General features: G+C 35.8%; 2 protein-coding genes across 2 annotated transcripts; both read left to right on the top strand.

Annotated features, from left to right (window-relative positions):
• The first annotated feature begins 2,255 nt into the window (after positions 1-2,255).
• On the top strand, positions 2,256-7,154 carry LOC123201142 (cellulose synthase A catalytic subunit 7 [UDP-forming]). The gene is made up of 13 exons (XM_044616606.1): positions 2,256-2,401; positions 2,477-2,672; positions 2,839-3,041; positions 3,315-3,414; positions 3,493-3,613; positions 3,767-4,033; positions 4,124-4,469; positions 4,566-4,829; positions 4,921-5,133; positions 5,246-5,453; positions 5,540-5,739; positions 5,825-6,178; positions 6,345-7,154. The coding sequence occupies exons 1-13, from the start codon at positions 2,327-2,329 to the stop codon at positions 6,924-6,926; spliced, it is 3,129 nt and encodes a 1,042-aa protein (XP_044472541.1). The 5' UTR covers positions 2,256-2,326; the 3' UTR covers positions 6,927-7,154.
• A 5,649-nt stretch (positions 7,155-12,803) lies between these two features.
• Positions 12,804-19,965, top strand: LOC123200258 (cellulose synthase A catalytic subunit 7 [UDP-forming]-like). Its single transcript, XM_044615401.1, has 12 exons — positions 12,804-12,878; positions 12,965-13,163; positions 13,615-13,854; positions 14,645-14,759; positions 15,184-15,450; positions 16,540-16,885; positions 17,085-17,348; positions 17,900-18,112; positions 18,219-18,432; positions 18,533-18,732; positions 18,825-19,178; positions 19,271-19,965. The coding sequence occupies exons 1-12, from the start codon at positions 12,804-12,806 to the stop codon at positions 19,850-19,852; spliced, it is 3,069 nt and encodes a 1,022-aa protein (XP_044471336.1). The 3' UTR covers positions 19,853-19,965.
• Positions 19,966-20,204: the final 239 nt, after the last annotated feature.

Raw genomic sequence — 20,204 nt, 5'->3', positions numbered from 1 at the left:
TTAATCTTGAAAAAATAGTTTGGGTTGAAAGCTCAAAGTTGAGATTGGATTGAAAACAAGACAAATTTAAACTGATAGGGATAGTGGAGTTCGAATTGGTTCAGGTTGGATACAAAATTAAATTATTTTTGAATTGAGTTTGAGATTCATTTCATTGATTTCAAACTAATTTATTTGTATTTAAATCGATCTCGAATTAGATCTTATTTGAGTTCGATCTGAATTAGGGTTCATTGTAAACTTCTTGTCAGCTCCTAACTACAACCCCATTACCCAGAGAAAACCATAAGTTAGGGTTGATACACAGAATAATTTTCATTCAGGCTCCTGTGACAAGACTTCACATTGATTAACTTATTTATGCGGTAAAGAGCATCTTATTTGAATATCAAAGAGTTAATCTTATTTGAATTTTACCAACAACTTCTGAAGTTGAGCAAGGTCTAGACCTTGACCCAGCAGCTAAAACACTTGGTAATTGGTGCTTTTCATAGTGTCAGTTGTGTCAGGCCACCAATATAGTCCTTATAACTTAGCCTACAATTTTGACAATGGTTCATTGTCAAAAGATAATTACTCACCATGAAAGCTATAACTATAAAATCAATATATACGTTTTGGATTAAAATAATTTGCTTCATGATAATGAATTAAGTATAATATGTTTCCTGAAAATTTACTTGTGTATAACTCGTTTGCTATTAAACAATCTCAATGAACTTTACTATATCCTAGTGCTTTGAAAGTCAAATCGGACTAGCCATTTGAACCAGTTTGATTGAGACTTGATGGTCAATCATTCCGGGTTGAAGTTTGAATGCATTTTAGCATTCTAACCATATTGATCTAGCGTAGAATTAGACAAATCGTATTGGATGAATCGATCAAGACTCAATTGTTATTTTGATCTAGGTCAATGTTTAAATGTATTTTAATTATCGTATTGAATTGACACAAGGTTGAATTAGACAAATTGTATCAAATTGCAGTTCAATTGTCAGGTTTATTAGGTGAAAATGCCATACTGACGTTTTGTATACAATTATTGAGACTTAAATTGAATCCGTCAAGTAAGACATGGGTTGATCTGGTCAGAATGTTTATTTATTTTGTCATTTGTAGGACTGTTGGTCCTACCACCCAAAACCCAAACCAATCACTTAATTAGGGTAATGTCCAATCCGTATACGAAAACATTACTATAACTCCTAGCGTTTCATACTAAAGACATGGGTTGGCTTTCGATCACCCAACCATATGATTACACAATGATCAATGAAATGAATCTTCTAAAAAATTATGTTAAACGGATATGTGAAAATTAAAATACCTTTGATTCTTGTAATCTATTATCAAAATTTTCTAATAAAAAGAAAAACTATATATAAAAAAACTAAATGGAATATATATTTAGCTATGTTGTGTTCAACCTGCACAGATTTATTCATACTTCTTCAAGAAGACTTTATTAGATATTACTGAAAATGTACGACTCCTCCAAGCTCTCCCATCATAACAATTAATTTTCAGAGTGTACTTCCCACGAAATTTACAAAATCATCATCATATCTCTAAATTATGCTCAAATAATATAGATAATGACATCGATATTACAACCAAATTTAGTATGTAATCCAACTAATGTAGGTATCAAAGTTGTAGAGTATGACTGTATTTTACAATTCACAGTGTTACATAGGAAAGTTTCCCAATTGCAATTATGTAACACAGGCGGTGATACTGAAATTATAGTATTTGTCTTATGTTGATAGACAACAAACACAGAGCCAATCATCGTAGGCATTGGGGTTGTGGAGCCTGCTCATGTGTTAGGATTCCAAATGTCCAGTTTGAAAATATAAAATTTTGATAATAAATTTATATAGTTTTTAATTCTCCATATAAAAAACATTTTAAGTGAGGTTATCCCATATTCATAAATAAATTCCCATAAAAATCAACATGAGACATCCCTTGGAACTACCTGTAGTACGTAGACTGTATCCCATTAAAAAGAAAGAAAGAAACAGTATAGAAGAAGAAACAAGAATGGAGAAAGGAAGTGGGCGTTGAAGCTTGAGAAAGAAAGCTTAAAACGTTAGTTGAAAAAAAAAGGAAGCTTAACTTCAAGGCAATGAAGACTCAGCAACCAACTTCACCACCACCCTTATGTGGACACATTAGGTGAAAAAGAAACATAAATCAATATTTTCAGTCTCCAGGTTACGTCCCACATCTTCTTCTTCTTCTTCAACAAATATAAATACAAATACCCGTTTCTCATTTCACCATCTCTATCACCTCCCTGTCTTTCCCCCCTTCCGCGATGGAAGCCAGCGCCGGACTTGTCGCCGGGTCTCATAACCGCAATGAGCTTGTTGTCATCCACAACCATGAGGAGGTATGCCTAACTAAGGAGAAAATGAAGGGTGATTTTGTGTTGTGTTGTAATGTGTACGTTTGTGTTTTTGTGCAGCCTAAGCCTTTGAAGAACTTGGACGGTCAAGTATGTGAGATTTGTGGCGATGAAGTTGGGCTCACCGTGGATGGAGACCTCTTTGTGGCTTGTAATGAATGTGGGTTCCCTGTGTGTAGGCCTTGCTATGAGTATGAAAGGAGAGAAGGGACCCAAGTTTGTCCTCAATGCAGGACCAGATACAAGCGTCTTAAAGGTACTTGAATTTGTGCTGTCGAGGTTTCGTGAAATCACTTCTGTAATATTGCATATTTTCATGTATTTTTTTCAACGGGTATAGGCTTAATATGTTGCCAGGCTAGATAATGACTCCTGGAGAGTGTGCTGATGAGTTTTGTTTATGTTTGATAATTGTTGTGAAGGGAGTCCGAGAGTGGAGGGAGATGATGATGAAGAAGACATTGACGATATTGAACATGAGTTCAACATTGATGAGCAACAGAACAAGAACAAGCAGGTGCATGTGGCTGATATGCTTCATGGGAAGATGAGCTATGGAAGAGGCCCTGAGACTGATGAAAATTCCCAGTTTCCTCCTGTTATAGCCGGAGTTCGATCCAGACCTGTAAGCTAAAAACATTTTCTTATTGTGAAAAATCGATTTGTCTTGATATTATCCGTTTTGCATATAGTCTGTTACGGTTTTAATATTGGGTTTTGCAAACTAAATCAAATCTTTACAGATTGATCAGTCTTGTCTTAACATTTTTAAACGATTTCGGCTATCCATATATATCCAACTGTTTTCCTGTGTTAGATTTGAATAGGGGTGCTACACGATGCATCTTTAAGGATTATTGTAATCAAAGTGATTAAATTTACATGTTTTTGTATGCAGGTGAGCGGAGAGTTCCCAGTTGGAGGGTATGGCCATGGAGAACAGGCGTTGTCTTCTTCACTTCATAAAAGAGTTCATCCATATCCAGTTTCTGAACCTGGTAAATAATTTAAATTTTTTGTTGTTGAACTTGTAAGATGTTAACAGTGTGTTCTAAATCACATTTTGTGTCAAACAGGAAGTGCAAGATGGGATGAAAAGAAAGAAGGAGGATGGAAAGAGAGAATGGAAGATTGGAAATACCAGCAAGGCAATCTTGGCCCTGAACCTGATGATGCTAATGACCCTGACATGGCCCTGTATGTAACCAAACTATTATAAAGAATTTCTCTTTAATGCGAACTCCTGTTGATCAGGACTTCCAAGTGAAAATTTAATGTGCAAACACATCTTGTAATTTATAGTGAATCCAAGTTTTAAGCTCACAGGTCTTTGTCTGTTAACTGTTGTAGGATTGATGAAGCGAGGCAGCCACTCTCAAGAAAAGTGCCAATTGCTTCTAGCAAGATCAACCCATACAGGATGGTGATTGTGGCTCGACTTGTCATCTTGGCCGTTTTTCTCAGATATAGAATTTTGAATCCGGTGCATGATGCCATTGGACTCTGGCTAACCTCTATCATATGTGAAATTTGGTTTGCAATATCTTGGATTCTTGATCAGTTTCCCAAATGGTTCCCAATCGATCGAGAAACCTACCTTGATCGCCTTTCATTCAGGTAATAATGGTATCCGAAAATTGTTAACTTAATTCTAGTTAATGTATTTGCATGGGTGACTAATTTCTTCTTGATAAATTCGTAATGTAGGTATGAGAAAGAGGGTGAACCAAGTATGCTTGCTCCAGTGGACATCTTTGTCAGTACAGTGGATCCCATGAAAGAGCCTCCTCTTGTCACAGCTAACACAGTGTTGTCAATCTTGGCGATGGACTATCCTGTTGATAAAATCTCATGCTACATTTCTGATGATGGTGCTTCAATGCTCACCTTTGAAGCCCAGTCAGAAACAGCTGAATTTGCTCGAAAATGGGTACCTTTCTGCAAGAAGTTTGCAATTGAGCCTAGAGCTCCTGAGATGTACTTCACCTTAAAGATTGATTATCTCAAGGACAAAGTCCAGCCTACATTTGTTAAGGAGCGGCGTGCAATGAAGGTTTGCATAAACTCCATTGAATTCATCGAATTCTAAGTACTTCGAATGATTTTATTTTTCATGAATTTTCATTGTGATTTGGTGCCTGTTTTGCAGAGAGAATATGAAGAATTCAAGGTTAGGATAAATGCTCTTGTTGCAAAGGCCTCAAAGGTTCCTCTAGAGGGTTGGATCATGCAAGATGGTACACCTTGGCCAGGAAACAATACCAGGGATCACCCTGGAATGATTCAAGTCTTTCTTGGTCAAAGTGGAGGCCATGATGCCGAAGGAAATGAGCTGCCTCGCCTTGTTTACGTGTCTCGTGAGAAAAGGCCTGGTTTTCAACACCACAAGAAAGCTGGTGCCATGAACGCCTTGGTAAAGATTCAACTGTCATTTAGTGATGTGAGCTACTGTAGCTTCCCCGTATTGAGAGCTAACTCTTTCAATTGCTTGTCTATATTTTTAGGTGCGCGTCTCCGGTGTGCTAACGAATGCTCCTTTCATGCTGAACTTGGATTGTGACCATTATATCAACAATAGCAAGGCTGTAAGAGAGGCCATGTGTTTCATGATGGATCCTCAGATTGGAAGAAAGGTTTGCTATGTCCAATTCCCTCAGAGATTTGATGGTATTGATAGGCACGATCGTTATGCCAACAGAAACACAGTGTTTTTTGATGTAAGGCTAAAAGAATTTGTTCACATTTCTACCAAAAAAACCTGTTACTTAATCTCTTCAGGGTTGTGTAAAATCAAGATAAATTAGCTTCTCTTTTCTCTTTATTTTGCAGATTAACATGAGAGGACTAGATGGCATTCAGGGTCCAGTGTATGTTGGCACAGGATGTGTTTTCAGAAGGCAAGCTTTATATGGCTATGAACCTCCAAAAGGTCCCAAACGTCCTAAGATGGTAGTTTGTGGGTGCTGCCCGTGTTTTGGACGCCGCAAGAAGAAGTATGATAGGGATGAAGTTAATGGAGAAAGTGCAAGCCTAGGAGGTATCAAAGTCTTTCAAGTAATCAACTCTGACTTGCATACTATTTCATTCTTATTTCACAACTTGAGATTAAATTTGTCATTTCAGTTGGAATGGAGGACGATAAGGAGCTATTAATGTCCCAGATGAACTTCGAAAAGAAATTTGGACAGTCAGCTATATTTGTGACTTCAACTTTAATGGATCAAGGTGGTGTCCCTCCTTCCTCAAGCCCTGCAGCTCTGCTTAAAGAAGCCATTCATGTCATCAGTTGTGGCTATGAAGACAAGACTGAATGGGGTCTTGAGGTAACATCAGAAGCTTCAATTTTTAACACTTTGCCTTTTGTTTTATGCTTGATTATCTAAAGTTTTATTATTTTTATCACTGCAGTTGGGATGGATTTATGGTTCAATCACAGAGGATATTCTTACTGGTTTCAAGATGCATTGTCGTGGCTGGAGGTCCATATACTGTATGCCAAAGCTGCCTGCATTCAAGGGTTCAGCTCCCATCAACTTGTCAGATAGGCTGAATCAAGTCCTTCGATGGGCTCTTGGTTCTGTTGAGATTTTCTTCAGTCGTCATAGTCCAGCGTGGTATGGCTACAAGGGAGGAAAGCTCAAGTTTCTCGAGCGTTTCGCATATGTCAACACAACGGTCTATCCTTTCACCTCCTTACCTCTCCTGGCCTACTGTCTGCTTCCAGCTATCTGCTTGCTCACTGACAAGTTCATCATGCCAGAGGTAACAACTGAACTGATAGTTAACTTGTTACATATTTGTGCATTCAACAAAACTGAAACAAAAACGTCTTCGAAAGCCTTGTGAAACAAGCATTCCATTTTTTAAACAAGTGCATACACATTGCATCCTTTTGGTGTAATAATAAACTTGTTCTCTCATGATCCAGATTACTACTTTTGCTAGTTTTTTCTTCATTGCTCTTTTTGTCTCAATCTTCACGACGGGCATTCTTGAGCTAAGATGGAGTGGAGTTAGCATTGAGGAGTGGTGGAGAAATGAACAATTCTGGGTCATTGGTGGCATTTCTGCTCACCTCTTTGCTGTTGTGCAAGGTCTTCTGAAAGTCCTGGCTGGAATTGACACTAACTTCACTGTCACATCCAAGGCATCTGATGACGAGGAGTTTGGTGAACTCTACACCTTCAAGTGGACAACTCTCCTAATCCCTCCCACCACTGTCTTGATCATCAACCTTGTTGGAGTTGTTGCAGGTATCTCAGATGCAATAAACAATGGAACCCAAGCATGGGGACCCCTATTCGGAAAACTCTTCTTCGCCTTCTGGGTGATAGTCCATCTCTATCCTTTCCTCAAAGGTCTAATGGGGAAGCAGAACAGGACGCCAACTATTGTTGTCATATGGTCAATCCTTCTGGCTTCAATCTTTTCCTTGCTTTGGGTCAGAATTGATCCATTTGTGATGAAAACCAAGGGGCCTAACACCACAAAGTGTGGAATCAATTGCTGAAAGATTTGGTTTTTTTATTCTTCCTTGAATCAATCTATGGATCTCCAGGCACTTGCTGAACATTAATGCGTTGCTTTTAAGATACGTGATGCATGAACCAACAAACTGGAGATGCACAAAAGGGAATAAAGTTGGAGTGGAATTTTTTGTGTAGCAATATGTGTTGTAAGTTGTAACAGTTTTGTAATTGATGAACTTAAAGGAATGCTGCTTCTGTTGCTTCTCAAATGATATGCCCCTATGTCTTTATCAGTTGTTTTGAAGTTGTAATAATTTCAGACTGTACATTGAAGCCTCTAGTTAATTATGCAGCAGCTTTTATACTATCTAGCTAAACAAAACAAAATCTTCAGAACCCTTTGTTATACCATGTTCTCTGGTCCACAAGATACCTACCCAAGAAACATTTCTTCGGAAAACTGTCCAAGTCACTTCGACCAGCGATCAACCACAAGAGTAGCAACCAAAGAATGTAAGTATTTGAAGATGAGGCATCACAAGGACCTCCCACTTAGCAGGGAACTTCTTTAAAATCTTTCTCAAGGATTTTTATTATTTTCTTTTGTGACAACGAGAAAAAATTATATTCTCCTTCCAAATTATGATATTTTTGATATTGTAATATTTTCTTTTACTTCAACAAAAAATAATAACATATTCATAGAATTGTGTTTGAATTAGAAATTATCTAATTATCTTGATTGTAATTTCTACTCATTTTCTATAAATACAAAGGACCTTGCAAGGAAAGGAAAGGGAGAGACATGAATACTCATGTCATTTTGTGCATTTATCCTACACACTACACTATTAATAAGCTATACCATAAATGTAGGTGTTTTAATCACTAGACTGAATCATTTTAAAAATCCTGTGTCGTATCTTGTTATTTTCATTATTGAATCAATATCATATAATGGTTGATAGCGAAGTTTTATCGAATTTGAATCTTGCTAGTTTCATTATTATGTCTTATTTTATTAGTTTTATTATTGTATCAATATTATATAATAGTAGATGCTGAAGTCTTATCATATTGGAATCACTGCTTCCATAACTTGATTTACATAAAACTTTGAATTGCATACTTCAATTGGTGGTGAAAAATCTCTTCGACACCTTTTCCTCAAAATTTAGAATAAAGTAAGCTAGTGAAGCCTAAACACGACATAAAAGGGCAATTGATTTTTGGCAGCAACTTTGATTACACTGCTAAAAATGTCCAATTTCCTAGGGTGACTGTTACCTTGGAGATTAAATGTTTCTTATCCCTTAACAAACTTCTAACGAAACTTTAAAAAAACCAAGATGGACTTCAAGGTTGCTTAAACATAGCAAAACACACGACATGGAGAATCAAATTGTACTATCAAGGCTACTTAATTAGACAAAAAGAAAAGAGTCCAGCATAAAACTTATGTTGTATAATGGTGATCCAAATTTTGAATAAGGTTATTTGAATTTAGGAAGTGGGGGTTTGAGACGTGAACTTACAAAGAGATATATGATGTTAGTAAAGAAATTGGTGTGGGGTGTAAGGGCTTCATCCTTGTGGTATGGACTACATGACTTATTAGATAAACTTTTCTTTATGTTTGAGTGATAGGATAATAACAACCTATGACAAAACGAGTATGTAAGATAGATGCTACCTATAATAGACTTGAGACGTACGAGTATGTGTGTCAAGTGACTATCACCTAAAATACTTAGAGTTTATACATAAAAGTCATATTAAAGTATATAAAAAGATATCTAAAAAGTGTCGTAAATAGAGACATACACTTTTTCCTTCACCTTTAAATCTTCTTTAATCATAGTGAAAATTTCTCCACTTTTATAAATAGTTTTTTTCCGTATTGGAATTTTCATGTAAATTTGATGTTCTAGTTTGGAGTATTTGTGTTCTTTTCTAATTGTCTTAGTTAGGTTTTCCTAATAACTTATAATTATCATAGACTAAATGATAGTAAAGACATCAGCAAGCCCCTGCTAAATCTGATTTAAAGAGTAAAATTTATCAATCATTGTAAGAACTTTCTATAAAAAATAATCAATCCCACCTCTAAAACTACAATTCTTAAGCATAAGCCAGGACTTCCAATCCTACATTCTAACATTAAAATCAAAGACCAGAACGCAATAAGCAAAACAACCCAGAAACTGCCATACCTCAAAACAGAATCAGCAACCAGCAGCATTGATAATAACAATAGTTTCACCAGAACCCAAAGCATAAGTATCAAAGTTTCGAACGAATATGGAAGTATTTCAGCCGATAGATAAAGCATAAATCCAAGAACCAATTTGAATCACTTTTTCTTCCTCCAAAGATTATTCATGATTAAGAAGTTAAGAACTGTAACCAATGCAGGAACTGCGAACATCCATGGACATACCACTGAAAGCTTGAAATATGCAGCACTCAATCAGGTTGACTGGCTTATATTTGAAAAAAAATATAATTCCCACTTGCAAAATCCTTTGGGAATAGTTCAAATTTATACTTATAAGTTATAATGACAGTATAACTTATATTAAAGTTTGGATTGGATACATGAGAGATGTAAGATATGTATGGGTATCTTACGTTACTTTAATGCTTTCAAGAAGTGTTTTGGTTGCATTCTCAAAATCAAAACTGTGATAGATTATGTGTTTAATATGAATAATATATTAACAATGAATAAGACTATTGAATCAATGTTTTATTTAAGCATTTTAGCAAAATGGATAATGATTGAAAGTTGATAGGGAAGGGTTGCAAGTTAATAAGCGGGTCGGATTACAATTTCTGAGAGTAACTCTTTGATTGCCATGCAGCACTTTGAGAAAATGACTTGACTGATCTATATGATTCTGTGATGCTTAAAATGATAAGGTTTGTAGTCATTTTTGATAACAACAAACCACCTTTGTTTCATATGAGGATTTGATGTCATAAACCACTTTTCACTATTTGAAAGATAGAAGCAAGTTTGAGTGGTGCTTCAATGGCGGTGATTATCTGTCCCCGGGGAATCCAACACCCTTTATTAAGGCATAATATCTTACATATGATAGTCTGGTAAATCTTACTAGTCCACAATTTTCAACATTACTCGTTAACTCGACACAACACGATATGAAAGAAATTAGGTCGGTGTTGGGTTTTTTTGACATGTTATTAACATATAGAACATATATTTAGTATATGTCTTGGATTCACTACTAGGGCTAAATTCAATTCAAGTCAAGCTCAAATAAGGTTCTATTTGAGATGGATTCGAATATAAAAGAATTAGCTTAAGTTCAAATCGAGATGATGAGTTGAAACTCGAACTCGATTATCTTAATTGGCTCAAACTCAACTCATTCTATCAAATTAGAATTTTAGTTCAATTAGTTTATATCGAATCCGACTCTAACCATAACTGTTGTTTTGTGGTGATCTAAATCTAGAACCCTAACCGTAACTATTGCAATTTTAATTAGTTGTAAAGGAAGACAATTTGATTTATTAATTGCATAGATTATTACGATTACTTCTATTACTAAGGAAAGTTAAGAAGCATTTAAAGGAATCGAGGGCAACAATTAGGTAAGAAGATGAATTCCATTGTTTTCAACTATAACATTTTATATCTATAAAGGATGATGGTACTATTGAGATGATTGTGACTATCTGTTTAACAAGATTTGCATTTTTATCAAAAGATATCAAGTTTTTTAATTATATTTATTGGATAATATTGAATAATAAATATTTTTAGTTTAGTGGTATTTGTGTCTCTCAATGCCCCAATCTAAGATAGGGATGACAAGAAGATAGAACGGGATTAAATACTTCATTCCCGAAGGAGGGACCTTTCCTCTCCTTGCTATAGGAATGTTGGGCCTATCCCCTTCCCACAAGGAATAATTCATCTCTACCCCATTCCCTCCTCCAAAATGAATTAAGACAGAAAATAAAAGGGTTTTTGATGTTGAAAGAGTTTGAAAAGAAAATGAATTAATGTTGGGTTTTAAATAGTAACGAGGTTTTGCTAATTAATTAAAAATAATAGGGCAACAAATATGTGGTGTAGCGGGTACAAGGAGGGTTGGTATGTCCCCATCTATACTTATTTCGGAGAATCCCCTCTTCGTATTTAATGGGGATAGACAGACCCATCAAATTGCTAACCCTAGTCCTAAGCCAATTAAAAGACACTTCTTCTTCTTTATGATCCCATCCTAATAAGTTTTTTCATGAGACACTATTAAAAAGACATTTTTATAGCTTTCTATTCTAGACTTGGTTTGAAATTACATTTTAATTCTACATGAATATAGTATGCATGCAGCTGCCGTAATGTATATACTACCCTTATTTTAAAATGCCAGGACTGAGCTATCTGTATAGCTGCCTGTGCAGCTTCTTTGTAGATTGATAAAGAATTGTTTAGTTGAGAAGTTTAATTGTTGAGATTGTTAGTTGTGAAGTAAAATTCGATGTATTTTTCAGTTGTAAAGTTGTAAAGTTTATCTCAGGATGCTTCATGAAGGTATATGTCGGATTGCGCAGTTGGATTTGGACTTTTTGATGCTTTTCATATTTGGGGTTGGACTTTTTGAGGCTTTTCATATTTGGGGTGTGGACAAACAAGGGTAAACTCAAATCTATAATGTTCACTTTGAGTTCTTTAGAGCTTCTGTATAAAATCATCGAAGTGTTGTCGACAATGTGAACAATACTGAGAGGAATGATATTGTTAGAGGAGCAAATGAGTCAAAATCAAGTTGAACTATTAAGTTAAAACTCTAACTCTACATTAACTTATTCAAACTGAACATAAATTTAAATTCAAACCAATTTTACTCAAATTTAACTCTAACTTTTATGATGTGAGTATCTCAAGTTATATGATTTCAATATTAAATAAGTTCCAGTGATCAAGTTCACATGGAAGGACTGTAAAGAAGCATGAATGCCCGAATGCGTGCTTATTTTTCCATGGATATGAATATTTTTTTGTATAATGCTTACCCAAATTATGTTAGGCGTTAACCAGATCCTGTTAAAATGGATTCAAATAATAATTTTTTTAAGGAGATATGTGGGGATAATAGAGGGATTAAGTCGAATATACTTAGGTAAATATAGTGGTTAGGGTCTTATTCTTTGTCAGTTTGTCAGTCTATTCGAATATAGCGACAATGGCCTATGAATTAGAGCGACTTGCTATAATGCAAGTATAACATATTAAACAAGTGCACTTGTCAAGTATCTGTTAGATAGCTAGCTAGAATTTGTATATAAAAATTATATCGAGTATATGTAAAGGAAGTGAAAGTGCATGTGTCACAAAATAGAGCGACCTAAGATTAAAAGCTTAGACCGAGAGAACAAAATCTCTTCATCTAATTGTAATTGTTTTCATCGTAAATTTTTCTCTGTTGTCTACACAAATTTTTTTGTATTAGCTTTTTTTTTTTTTTTTTTACATAAATACTTACATTCCCATGTTAAATATTTGTGTATTTTGATTTTTGTTTTCTTTGGGCGTCTTACACTATTTTTCCATGCATCAGCTCTTATAAACATAAGCACTAAGAATGGATAACACAAACAGGATTGAATGAAAGAATGCATGATAATTAAAATTCTATTTATGGCTGCAGGAATATTGCATGCATTTTAAATATAAAAAACTGAATGGTCAAATCAGGCCAACTTCAATCATTAACGTGGACTCTGCAACCAACAATCTGAGTCTTATGTAGACACATTAGGTGAGAAAGAACTATGCAGATTCCTATGTCCTACCTTGGTTCATCTCTTATATATATAAACGGAACCCCATTACTCCTCATTTCCACGCACCTCACTCGCCTTCCTCTCTCTCTCCACCCTCCATGGCCAGCAATTCAGTTCTCTTTGCAGGCTCCCACAACCGCAATGAGTTTGTCGCCATTCACAACCATGAAGAGGTGATAATAATAACAATAATTAAGGAGGAAAAAAAAAGGGTGTTTTTGCATGCGTTTTTTCTGATCTTTTTCTGCAATTGTTGCAGCCAAAGTCGACTTGGAGAAACTTGGATGGGCAAGTTTGTGAGATATGTGGAGATGAGATCGGGAAAACTGTAGAGGGAGATCTGTTTGTGGCTTGTGATGAATGTGGATTTCCAGTTTGCAGGCCATGCTATGAATATGAAAGAAGAGAAGGAACTCAACTCTGCCCTCAGTGCAAAACCAGATATAAACGTCTCAAAGGTATATATATATATATATGGTTAGACTCAAACCAAACTGGCTAATGTGTGATCATGTAATTGAATAATACTAGTTAAATCTAAAACTTTTTTCTAAAAATTTTAATATTCTATCAATTTTACTAATTCTTCTTTTTTAAACAAATACGTATTAATTTATTTATTAAAACTAAAGTAACAAAATATGATTGATGTGAGAGAAGAAGTAAACGATCATATCATATAATTATATATTATCATGTCAGTTTGTACGGATAAGTTATTAAGTTGATAGAGTGGTACAGTGTTAACTAACAGCAATTTACTTAATCTAGGGATATAAACTTCTGTACTAGAGAATGACTTGTAAAAATAGAATAATTCTATGTTTACTGATGAATGAATACTGATGAATATTTACGAATGATATACTATTATATAATTATTTTAAATGATATTGAAATGATGTGAAGGGAGTCCAAGGGTGCCCGGTGACGCTGACGAAGAGGACATTGATGATATTGAACATGAGTTCAACATTGAAGATGAAAGCGAAAATCAGAAGCATGCAACAGAAGCTGTGCTCAATGGGAAGTTAAGCTACGGAAGAGGCCCCAATGAAGATGAAAATGCAGAGCTCTCACTAGTTATCAAAGGAGAACAAACGCCTTCCTCTTCTCTTCATAAACGAGTGCATCCATTTCCTCAACCCGGTATGCCAAATTGTCTCTAGACCCTAAAACAATAGAGAATTATATCTAGCATGTTTAAAAGTCTTCTGTATTCAATTTATAATCTTATCCTGCACTCATGTCTGCTAGATTTGGTCAGAGTTGCTCGAATTTGAATTCAAACTCTGATTGAACGAATTAAATTTGAGCAAAGAGTTGAGTTTGTTTTCATAGACCAAACTGAGTTTAAATTGATTTAAACATTTAAATTCAAATTGGTTTAGATCAATTTAAAATTAAATTGTTTTTAGTTTTAGCTCATCGATCTTGAGCCGATTTTGACAATTTTTTTGGATTTGAGTTATTCTCAATCTAGACTTTGTTTAGGTTCAGCTCATATCAAAGCCAGCTACAATACTCACTCCTTATTGAGGTTCAGAAAATTACATCATCAAGTATTGTTATATCCACCTTATCGAGTGAGACTTAAAACTCATTCTTTGGCTCTAATACTTAGGAGTTAATTTGATCCGAGCCGAGTGAAGTTTGAGGTTAGCTTGAGTTTGGATCAAATTCATAATATATTTGAGTTTGAGCTGGTTTACAACATTACCTGAAACTATTGGAGGAGTGAATAGTATTGTAAAAAAGGTGAAGAGTATCATCGACAGAATAAATAATATCTTCAGATGAGTAAATGAATCAATCTTGAGCCAAGTTATCAAATTAAAGTTCTAATTTGAGATTGACTCGTTCAAACTAAGCCCATAGATTCAAACTGTATATAGAACTGTAAATTAATAATGTAATGATATGATATTTATGAACGCAGGAAGCCAAATAAACAAAGATGGAGAAGGGAAAGAGAAAATGGATGACTGGAAAATATTGCAGCAAGGCAACCTTGTCATGGAGACAGATAACGGACATGATCCCGAAGTGGCCATGTAGGTGCCTTACACTTGAATTCATTTATCTAGGTTTATCCTCCTCTAAATAGCAACAAGTCAGCCACCCACGGCCTACTTGCAGTTTGGATCATCTTGAGTTGGGCTCGACTCAATTATTATTGAGCCAAACTTAAACTCAAATAGTTCAGATTGAATTTAATTTTATAAATTTTAAAAGTTTAAAATTTTGTAAATTCTATCATTTAATTCTAAGTATGAGAGATAATTGATAATTTATAAGTGATGGGGTATAATGTTTGAGTGATAAACTTGAATTGAATTGCCAACTAAACTTGAATTGATTTGAGTCATTTACTAGAGTTGTAAGCCGAATTTCCTCTAATTGGAGTTTAAACGGATATCTTGATAACTGGCAACTTTATTACACTGATAATTGTATTCTTTTTGTAAATTATTGCAGGCTTGATGAATCAAGGCAGCCATTATCAAGAAAGGTAGCCATCCCATCAAGCAAGCTCAACCCTTATCGGATGGTGGTGGTGGCTCGATTTATCATAATGGGCCTTTTTCTCCAGTACAGAGTCACCCACCCAGTCCAAGATGCTATTGGGCTCTGGCTCACCTCTGTTATTTGTGAAATCTGGTTCGCTTTCTCTTGGATCTTCGATCAACTTCCCAAATGGCTTCCGATCCAACGTGAGACCTATCTTGATCGCCTTTCCATTAGGTATGATAGTAAAATTGTACTTACAATTAAAGGTGAATTCAATTTGAGTTATTTAAATTTGAATTAATATTTGATTCAAACGAGTTTAAATGGGGTATTTCCAACTCAAAATTGAGACAATAGAAAGATATCAACAATATCATTTTTTAGACTCTTTAACTTCTATAGTTTGGATCATGATTCAAATCAAACGATCCAAAGCAGAGAAAATGAAAAGTCTAAGAAAATGAGTCTGTTGGTTTCATTTTCTCCAGATTGGATCATGATTTGGATCAAATAATCCAAGTTCGAGCAGGGGTAGCCCCAGCTCGACTCAATTGAATTGTCAAAAAGTCTTCAATAGATTAATCTATTTTGTGATTTTCATCTACTTTAGTGACCCTCTTTTTGACCTTTATCTTCGACTATCAATTTATGTTCGAACGGAGCTGAAACTGGCTTATATTGGGCCTTGATTAGTCTCAAATTCATCTCCATATGTGAAATTAGTTAGCTTGAACCTGATAATGGGCCAGGTTAGCCAAGCAATCAAGGCCCTCAAGCTAAATAGGCCGTATCCTATCTGGTCAGGCCATTTTACACCATTTCTGATCAACAAGAAATTTAAGTTGAAATTACGATGGACTCAAGCTGAACAAGATCAGCTCAAGTTTGATGCAAATTTAGAATGATGAGTTCAATATCAAGCTCGATTCATTTGATTAGAGATGATTTCGCTGGAGAATAAGAAAGGTACTGGGATAAAGAAGAAGTATTGTCATAGAACAAGCTGGAGAAGAAAAATGGTTGTTGGATAAAATGAGTCTACCAAAGAAGACAAATTTGCCACCGATTTTCAAGTGACAGACCCAAGTCAATCTAAGGTTAGGACTACCCTTACTCGAGCTCGACTCGTTTAAGCTTGACATTGAGCTGATTCCAAGCCGACTCTGACCACATCCAGCCGTAGCTGAAAGAGCTTAATACTACATACACGATCATTCAATGATTGTCTCTCGTATATGCATACAGTTCCATGCGAAATAGTGTCAGAATTTATGAAAAATTCTAACATTTCTAATTGTTTTCCTGATAAATTCGCAATGTCAGATATGAGAGGGAAGGTGAACCCAACAAGCTTGCTCCAGTGGACGTTTTTGTGACAACAGTGGATCCCTGGAAGGAGCCTCCTCTTGTTACAGCCAACACAGTTTTATCGATCTTGGCAATGGACTACCCTGTAGAAAAAATCTCATGCTACGTTTCTGATGATGGAGCTTCCTTGCTCACCTTCGAAACCCTCTCAGAAACTGCTGAATTTTCCCGCAAATGGGTGCCTTTCTGCAAGAAATTCAACATCGAGCCTCGAGCTCCCGAGATGTACTTCACTCTAAAAGTTGATTATCTTGCTGACAAAGTTCAACCTACATTTGTCAAGGAGCGCCGCGTTATGAAGGTTCATAACAATAAAATTATGTGTACATATATGGTTGGATGATTCTGAATACAAAATATAGTAAATTATTTGATGAAATATCATTTGTGTATCAAAAGTGTTTACATATAACATTGCTCGGTTCACAATACTCAATTATCTCTTGAAGTAAAATCTTTCAAAACCAGAGAGTTTAATCTTTTTCTTTTTGTGTTTTCAGAGAGAATATGAGGAGTTCAAGGTGAGGATAAATGGCCTTGTGGCGAAAGCGAGAGAGGTTCCAGTGGAGGGATGGATAATGCAAGATGGAACTCCATGGCCTGGAAACAACACTCAGGACCATCCTGGAATGATTCAAGTTTTTCTTGGGGAAGGTGGAGATTTTGATGCTGAGGGAAATGAACTGCCTCACCTTGTTTATGTCTCTCGTGAGAAAAGACCTGCTTTTCACCATAATAAGAGAGCTGGTGCCATGAATGCCTTGGTAAACATCTCACCACATTTTCTGCTTGTTATAGAATCAAATCCACATGGATGAAACACTCGAGTGATGTTGATTATGCATGAACATCTTATATTGCTTTGGGGTGAGGATACTAAGATGAGACTGGTTAGATAAACATTCAGAGTGATAAAACACATCTTGATAACTCTTACAACTGTCAAAATAGGTTTTAAGTTGCAAATTCAATAGTAAAACCATAATAGACTATATGTCTAAAGTTAAATGTATTTGGATTATTAAATTGGTACATTACAAATGGTATCAAAATTACTTTGTGTATCCTTCTGGACAATGTTAAGGCAAATAAAGCCATATGTCCTCCCCAGTCTTGTAAGGGGTAAGGGTAAATGTAACACCTCTAGCATCAGGCTTTTAGATACAACCTTAAATACTATTATAAAATCTGAATAATATGTTTTTCCCAGTTTCTTGACAGGCACTTAGAATTTGATTCAGCTTCTGTCAGGTTTATCTGTTCTGCTTTATGTGAGTGATATAAACCTTTTCTGATTCTTTGTTATTCTTTCCAGGTTCGCGTCTCCGGGGTGCTAACAAATGCACCGTTTATGCTGAACTTGGATTGTGACCATTATGTAAACAACAGCAAAGCTGTGAGAGAAGCAATGTGTTTTCTGATGGATCCACAGGCTGGGAAGAGGGTTTGTTTCGTCCAATTCCCTCAAAGATTTGATGGAATCGATAAGCACGATCGCTATGCAAATAGAAATAGAGTCTTCTTTGATGTAAGTCTCCAGGAAACTTAACACATTTTACAGCTTCCAGAATGGTTCAGAGCCTGATAAATTCTCATAGCTTTTTCCTTTTTTTTTTTTGCACAATATTTGGCAGATTAACATGAAGGGTCTAGATGGCATTCAAGGTCCAATGTATGTTGGCACAGGATGTGTTTTCAGAAGGCAGGCTTTGTATGGCCATGAACCTCCAAAAGCTGTCAAGCGTCCGAAAATGGAAAGCTGTGGCTGCTGTCCATGTTTTGGCCGCAAAAAGAAGCATCAGAAAGTTACAAAGTCACTAGTAAATGGAGTGGTTGCTAGCTTAGAAGGTATCAACAATCTGAATTACATATTTCATTGATGGTTTATATCAGATCTTATATAGTTACAAATGAAAATCTAACTCAATATATTAACTGGATTGAGTAGAAGTGGATGATGAAAGCAAGGAACAGTTGATGTCCAAGATGAATTTTGAGCATAGATTTGGAGATTCATCAATTTTTGTGACTTCAACTTTAATGGAGGAAGGTGGTGCCCCACCTTCCTCAAGCAAAGAAGCACTTCTAAAAGAAGCTATTCATGTGATGAGTTGTGACTATGAAGACAGAACTGAATGGGGAACTGAGGTAACTCAACAGCTAGAATTTCATTGTTTCTTCTCATGGAGCTTCATATCAGTCTATTTACATGAACATTCTGGTCACTTTTGCATATGCAGTTGGGATGGATTTATGGTTCAATTACAGAAGATATCATCACAGGATTCAAGCTACATTCAAGAGGCTGGAGGTCCATTTACTGTATGCCAAAGAGGTCTGCATTCAAGGGTTCGGCTCCAATCAATTTGTCAGATAGGCTCAATCAGGCCCTTCGTTGGGCACTTGGTTCTGTTGAGATTTTCTTCAGCAGGCATAATCCAATCTGGTATGGCTTCAAGGAAGGAAAGCTCAAGTTTCTTCAGCGTTTCGCATATATTAACACAACAATGTATCCCTTCACCTCTATAATAATTCTCACTTACTGTCTCCTACCTGCAATCTGCTTGCTTACTGATAAATTCATCATGTCAGAGGTAGAAACTGAACTCATTTGCTCATGCATTTTGCTTTAGAGTTCCTGGTTTTTATAAGCTAATGAACCTCTTGTTGCTTCTTGCACGAGAAGATGAGTGCATTTTCAGGACTCCTGTTAGTTGCTCTATTCATCTCATTCTTTGCCAGTGGCATACTTGAGCTGAGATGGAGTGGAGTAACTGTCGAAGAATGGTGGCGAAATGAGCAATTCTGGGTAATTGGTGGCATTTCTTCACACCTATTCGCTGTTGTGCAAGGCCTGCTGAAAATCCTGGCTGGAGTTGACACAATCTTCACTGTTACATTCAAGTTATTTGATGACAAGGAATCAAAAGAGCTATATAATTTCAAATGGACAACTCTTCTGATCCCTCCAACGACTGTTTTGATCATCAACCTTGTCGGCATTGTTGCAGGGTTCACGGATGCCATGAACACTGGCTACCAGGCACTTAGACCTCTAGTGGGAAAGCTCCTCTTTGTTTTCTGGGTGATTGCACATCTCTATCCTTTCCTCAAGGGTCTAATGGGGAGGCAAAACAGGACGCCAACCATTGTTGTTATATGGTCTGTTCTTCTTGCTTCAATCTTCTCTTTGGTTTGGGTGAGAATTGACCCTTTTGTGATGAGAACAAGGGGACCTGATCCTAAGGATTGTGGAATCAACTGCTGAAAACAATGTTCTTATGCAAAAATATGTATATTTCATTGAGTACTTTGTGATGTTTGGATGTATGAATCAAACCAAAATGCAAAAGGAATAAAGGCAGAGTGAAAATTTTTGCATATGCTTGCTTTGTTCAACTGTATATGTAAATATTTTAGTCAAGTAAATCAAGATCCATTAAGCATCTTAAAGTTTTTCAATGAACTGCTGAACTTCACAAACCTTTAGAAATCTTTAGTTATGCACTTTCTTGAGGCACAACCTGAGACGAGTAAGCCATTAACCCTAGCAAATGTGCTGCTTTCCAAACAACAATCCTTTCATAATCTGATTTTTTCCAGGCAAAAACCAAAAAAAT

The sequence above is a fragment of the Mangifera indica genome, chromosome 17 (genome assembly GCF_011075055.1).
Source record: "Mangifera indica cultivar Alphonso chromosome 17, CATAS_Mindica_2.1, whole genome shotgun sequence".
In the NCBI taxonomy this organism is placed as follows: domain Eukaryota; kingdom Viridiplantae; phylum Streptophyta; class Magnoliopsida; order Sapindales; family Anacardiaceae; genus Mangifera; species Mangifera indica.
Note: the sequence above shows the minus strand (reverse complement) of the source record. Positions and strands in the feature narration are given on the sequence as shown.

Bases quoted from the DNA above. Each gene is read 5' to 3' on its own strand.
- LOC123201142 (XM_044616606.1), top strand. From the start codon at position 2,327: ATGGAAGCCAGCGCCGGACTTGTCGCCGGGTCTCATAACCGCAATGAG. The intron at 2,402-2,476 runs GTATGCCTAACT...GTTTTTGTGCAG, and splicing joins TCATCCACAACCATGAGGAG to CCTAAGCCTTTGAAGAACTT. The intron at 5,740-5,824 runs GTAACATCAGAA...TTATCACTGCAG, and splicing joins AGACTGAATGGGGTCTTGAG to TTGGGATGGATTTATGGTTC.
- LOC123200258 (XM_044615401.1), top strand. From the start codon at position 12,804: ATGGCCAGCAATTCAGTTCTCTTTGCAGGCTCCCACAACCGCAATGAG. The intron at 14,760-15,183 runs GTAGGTGCCTTA...AAATTATTGCAG, and splicing joins CATGATCCCGAAGTGGCCAT to GCTTGATGAATCAAGGCAGC. The intron at 18,733-18,824 runs GTAACTCAACAG...TTGCATATGCAG, and splicing joins GAACTGAATGGGGAACTGAG to TTGGGATGGATTTATGGTTC.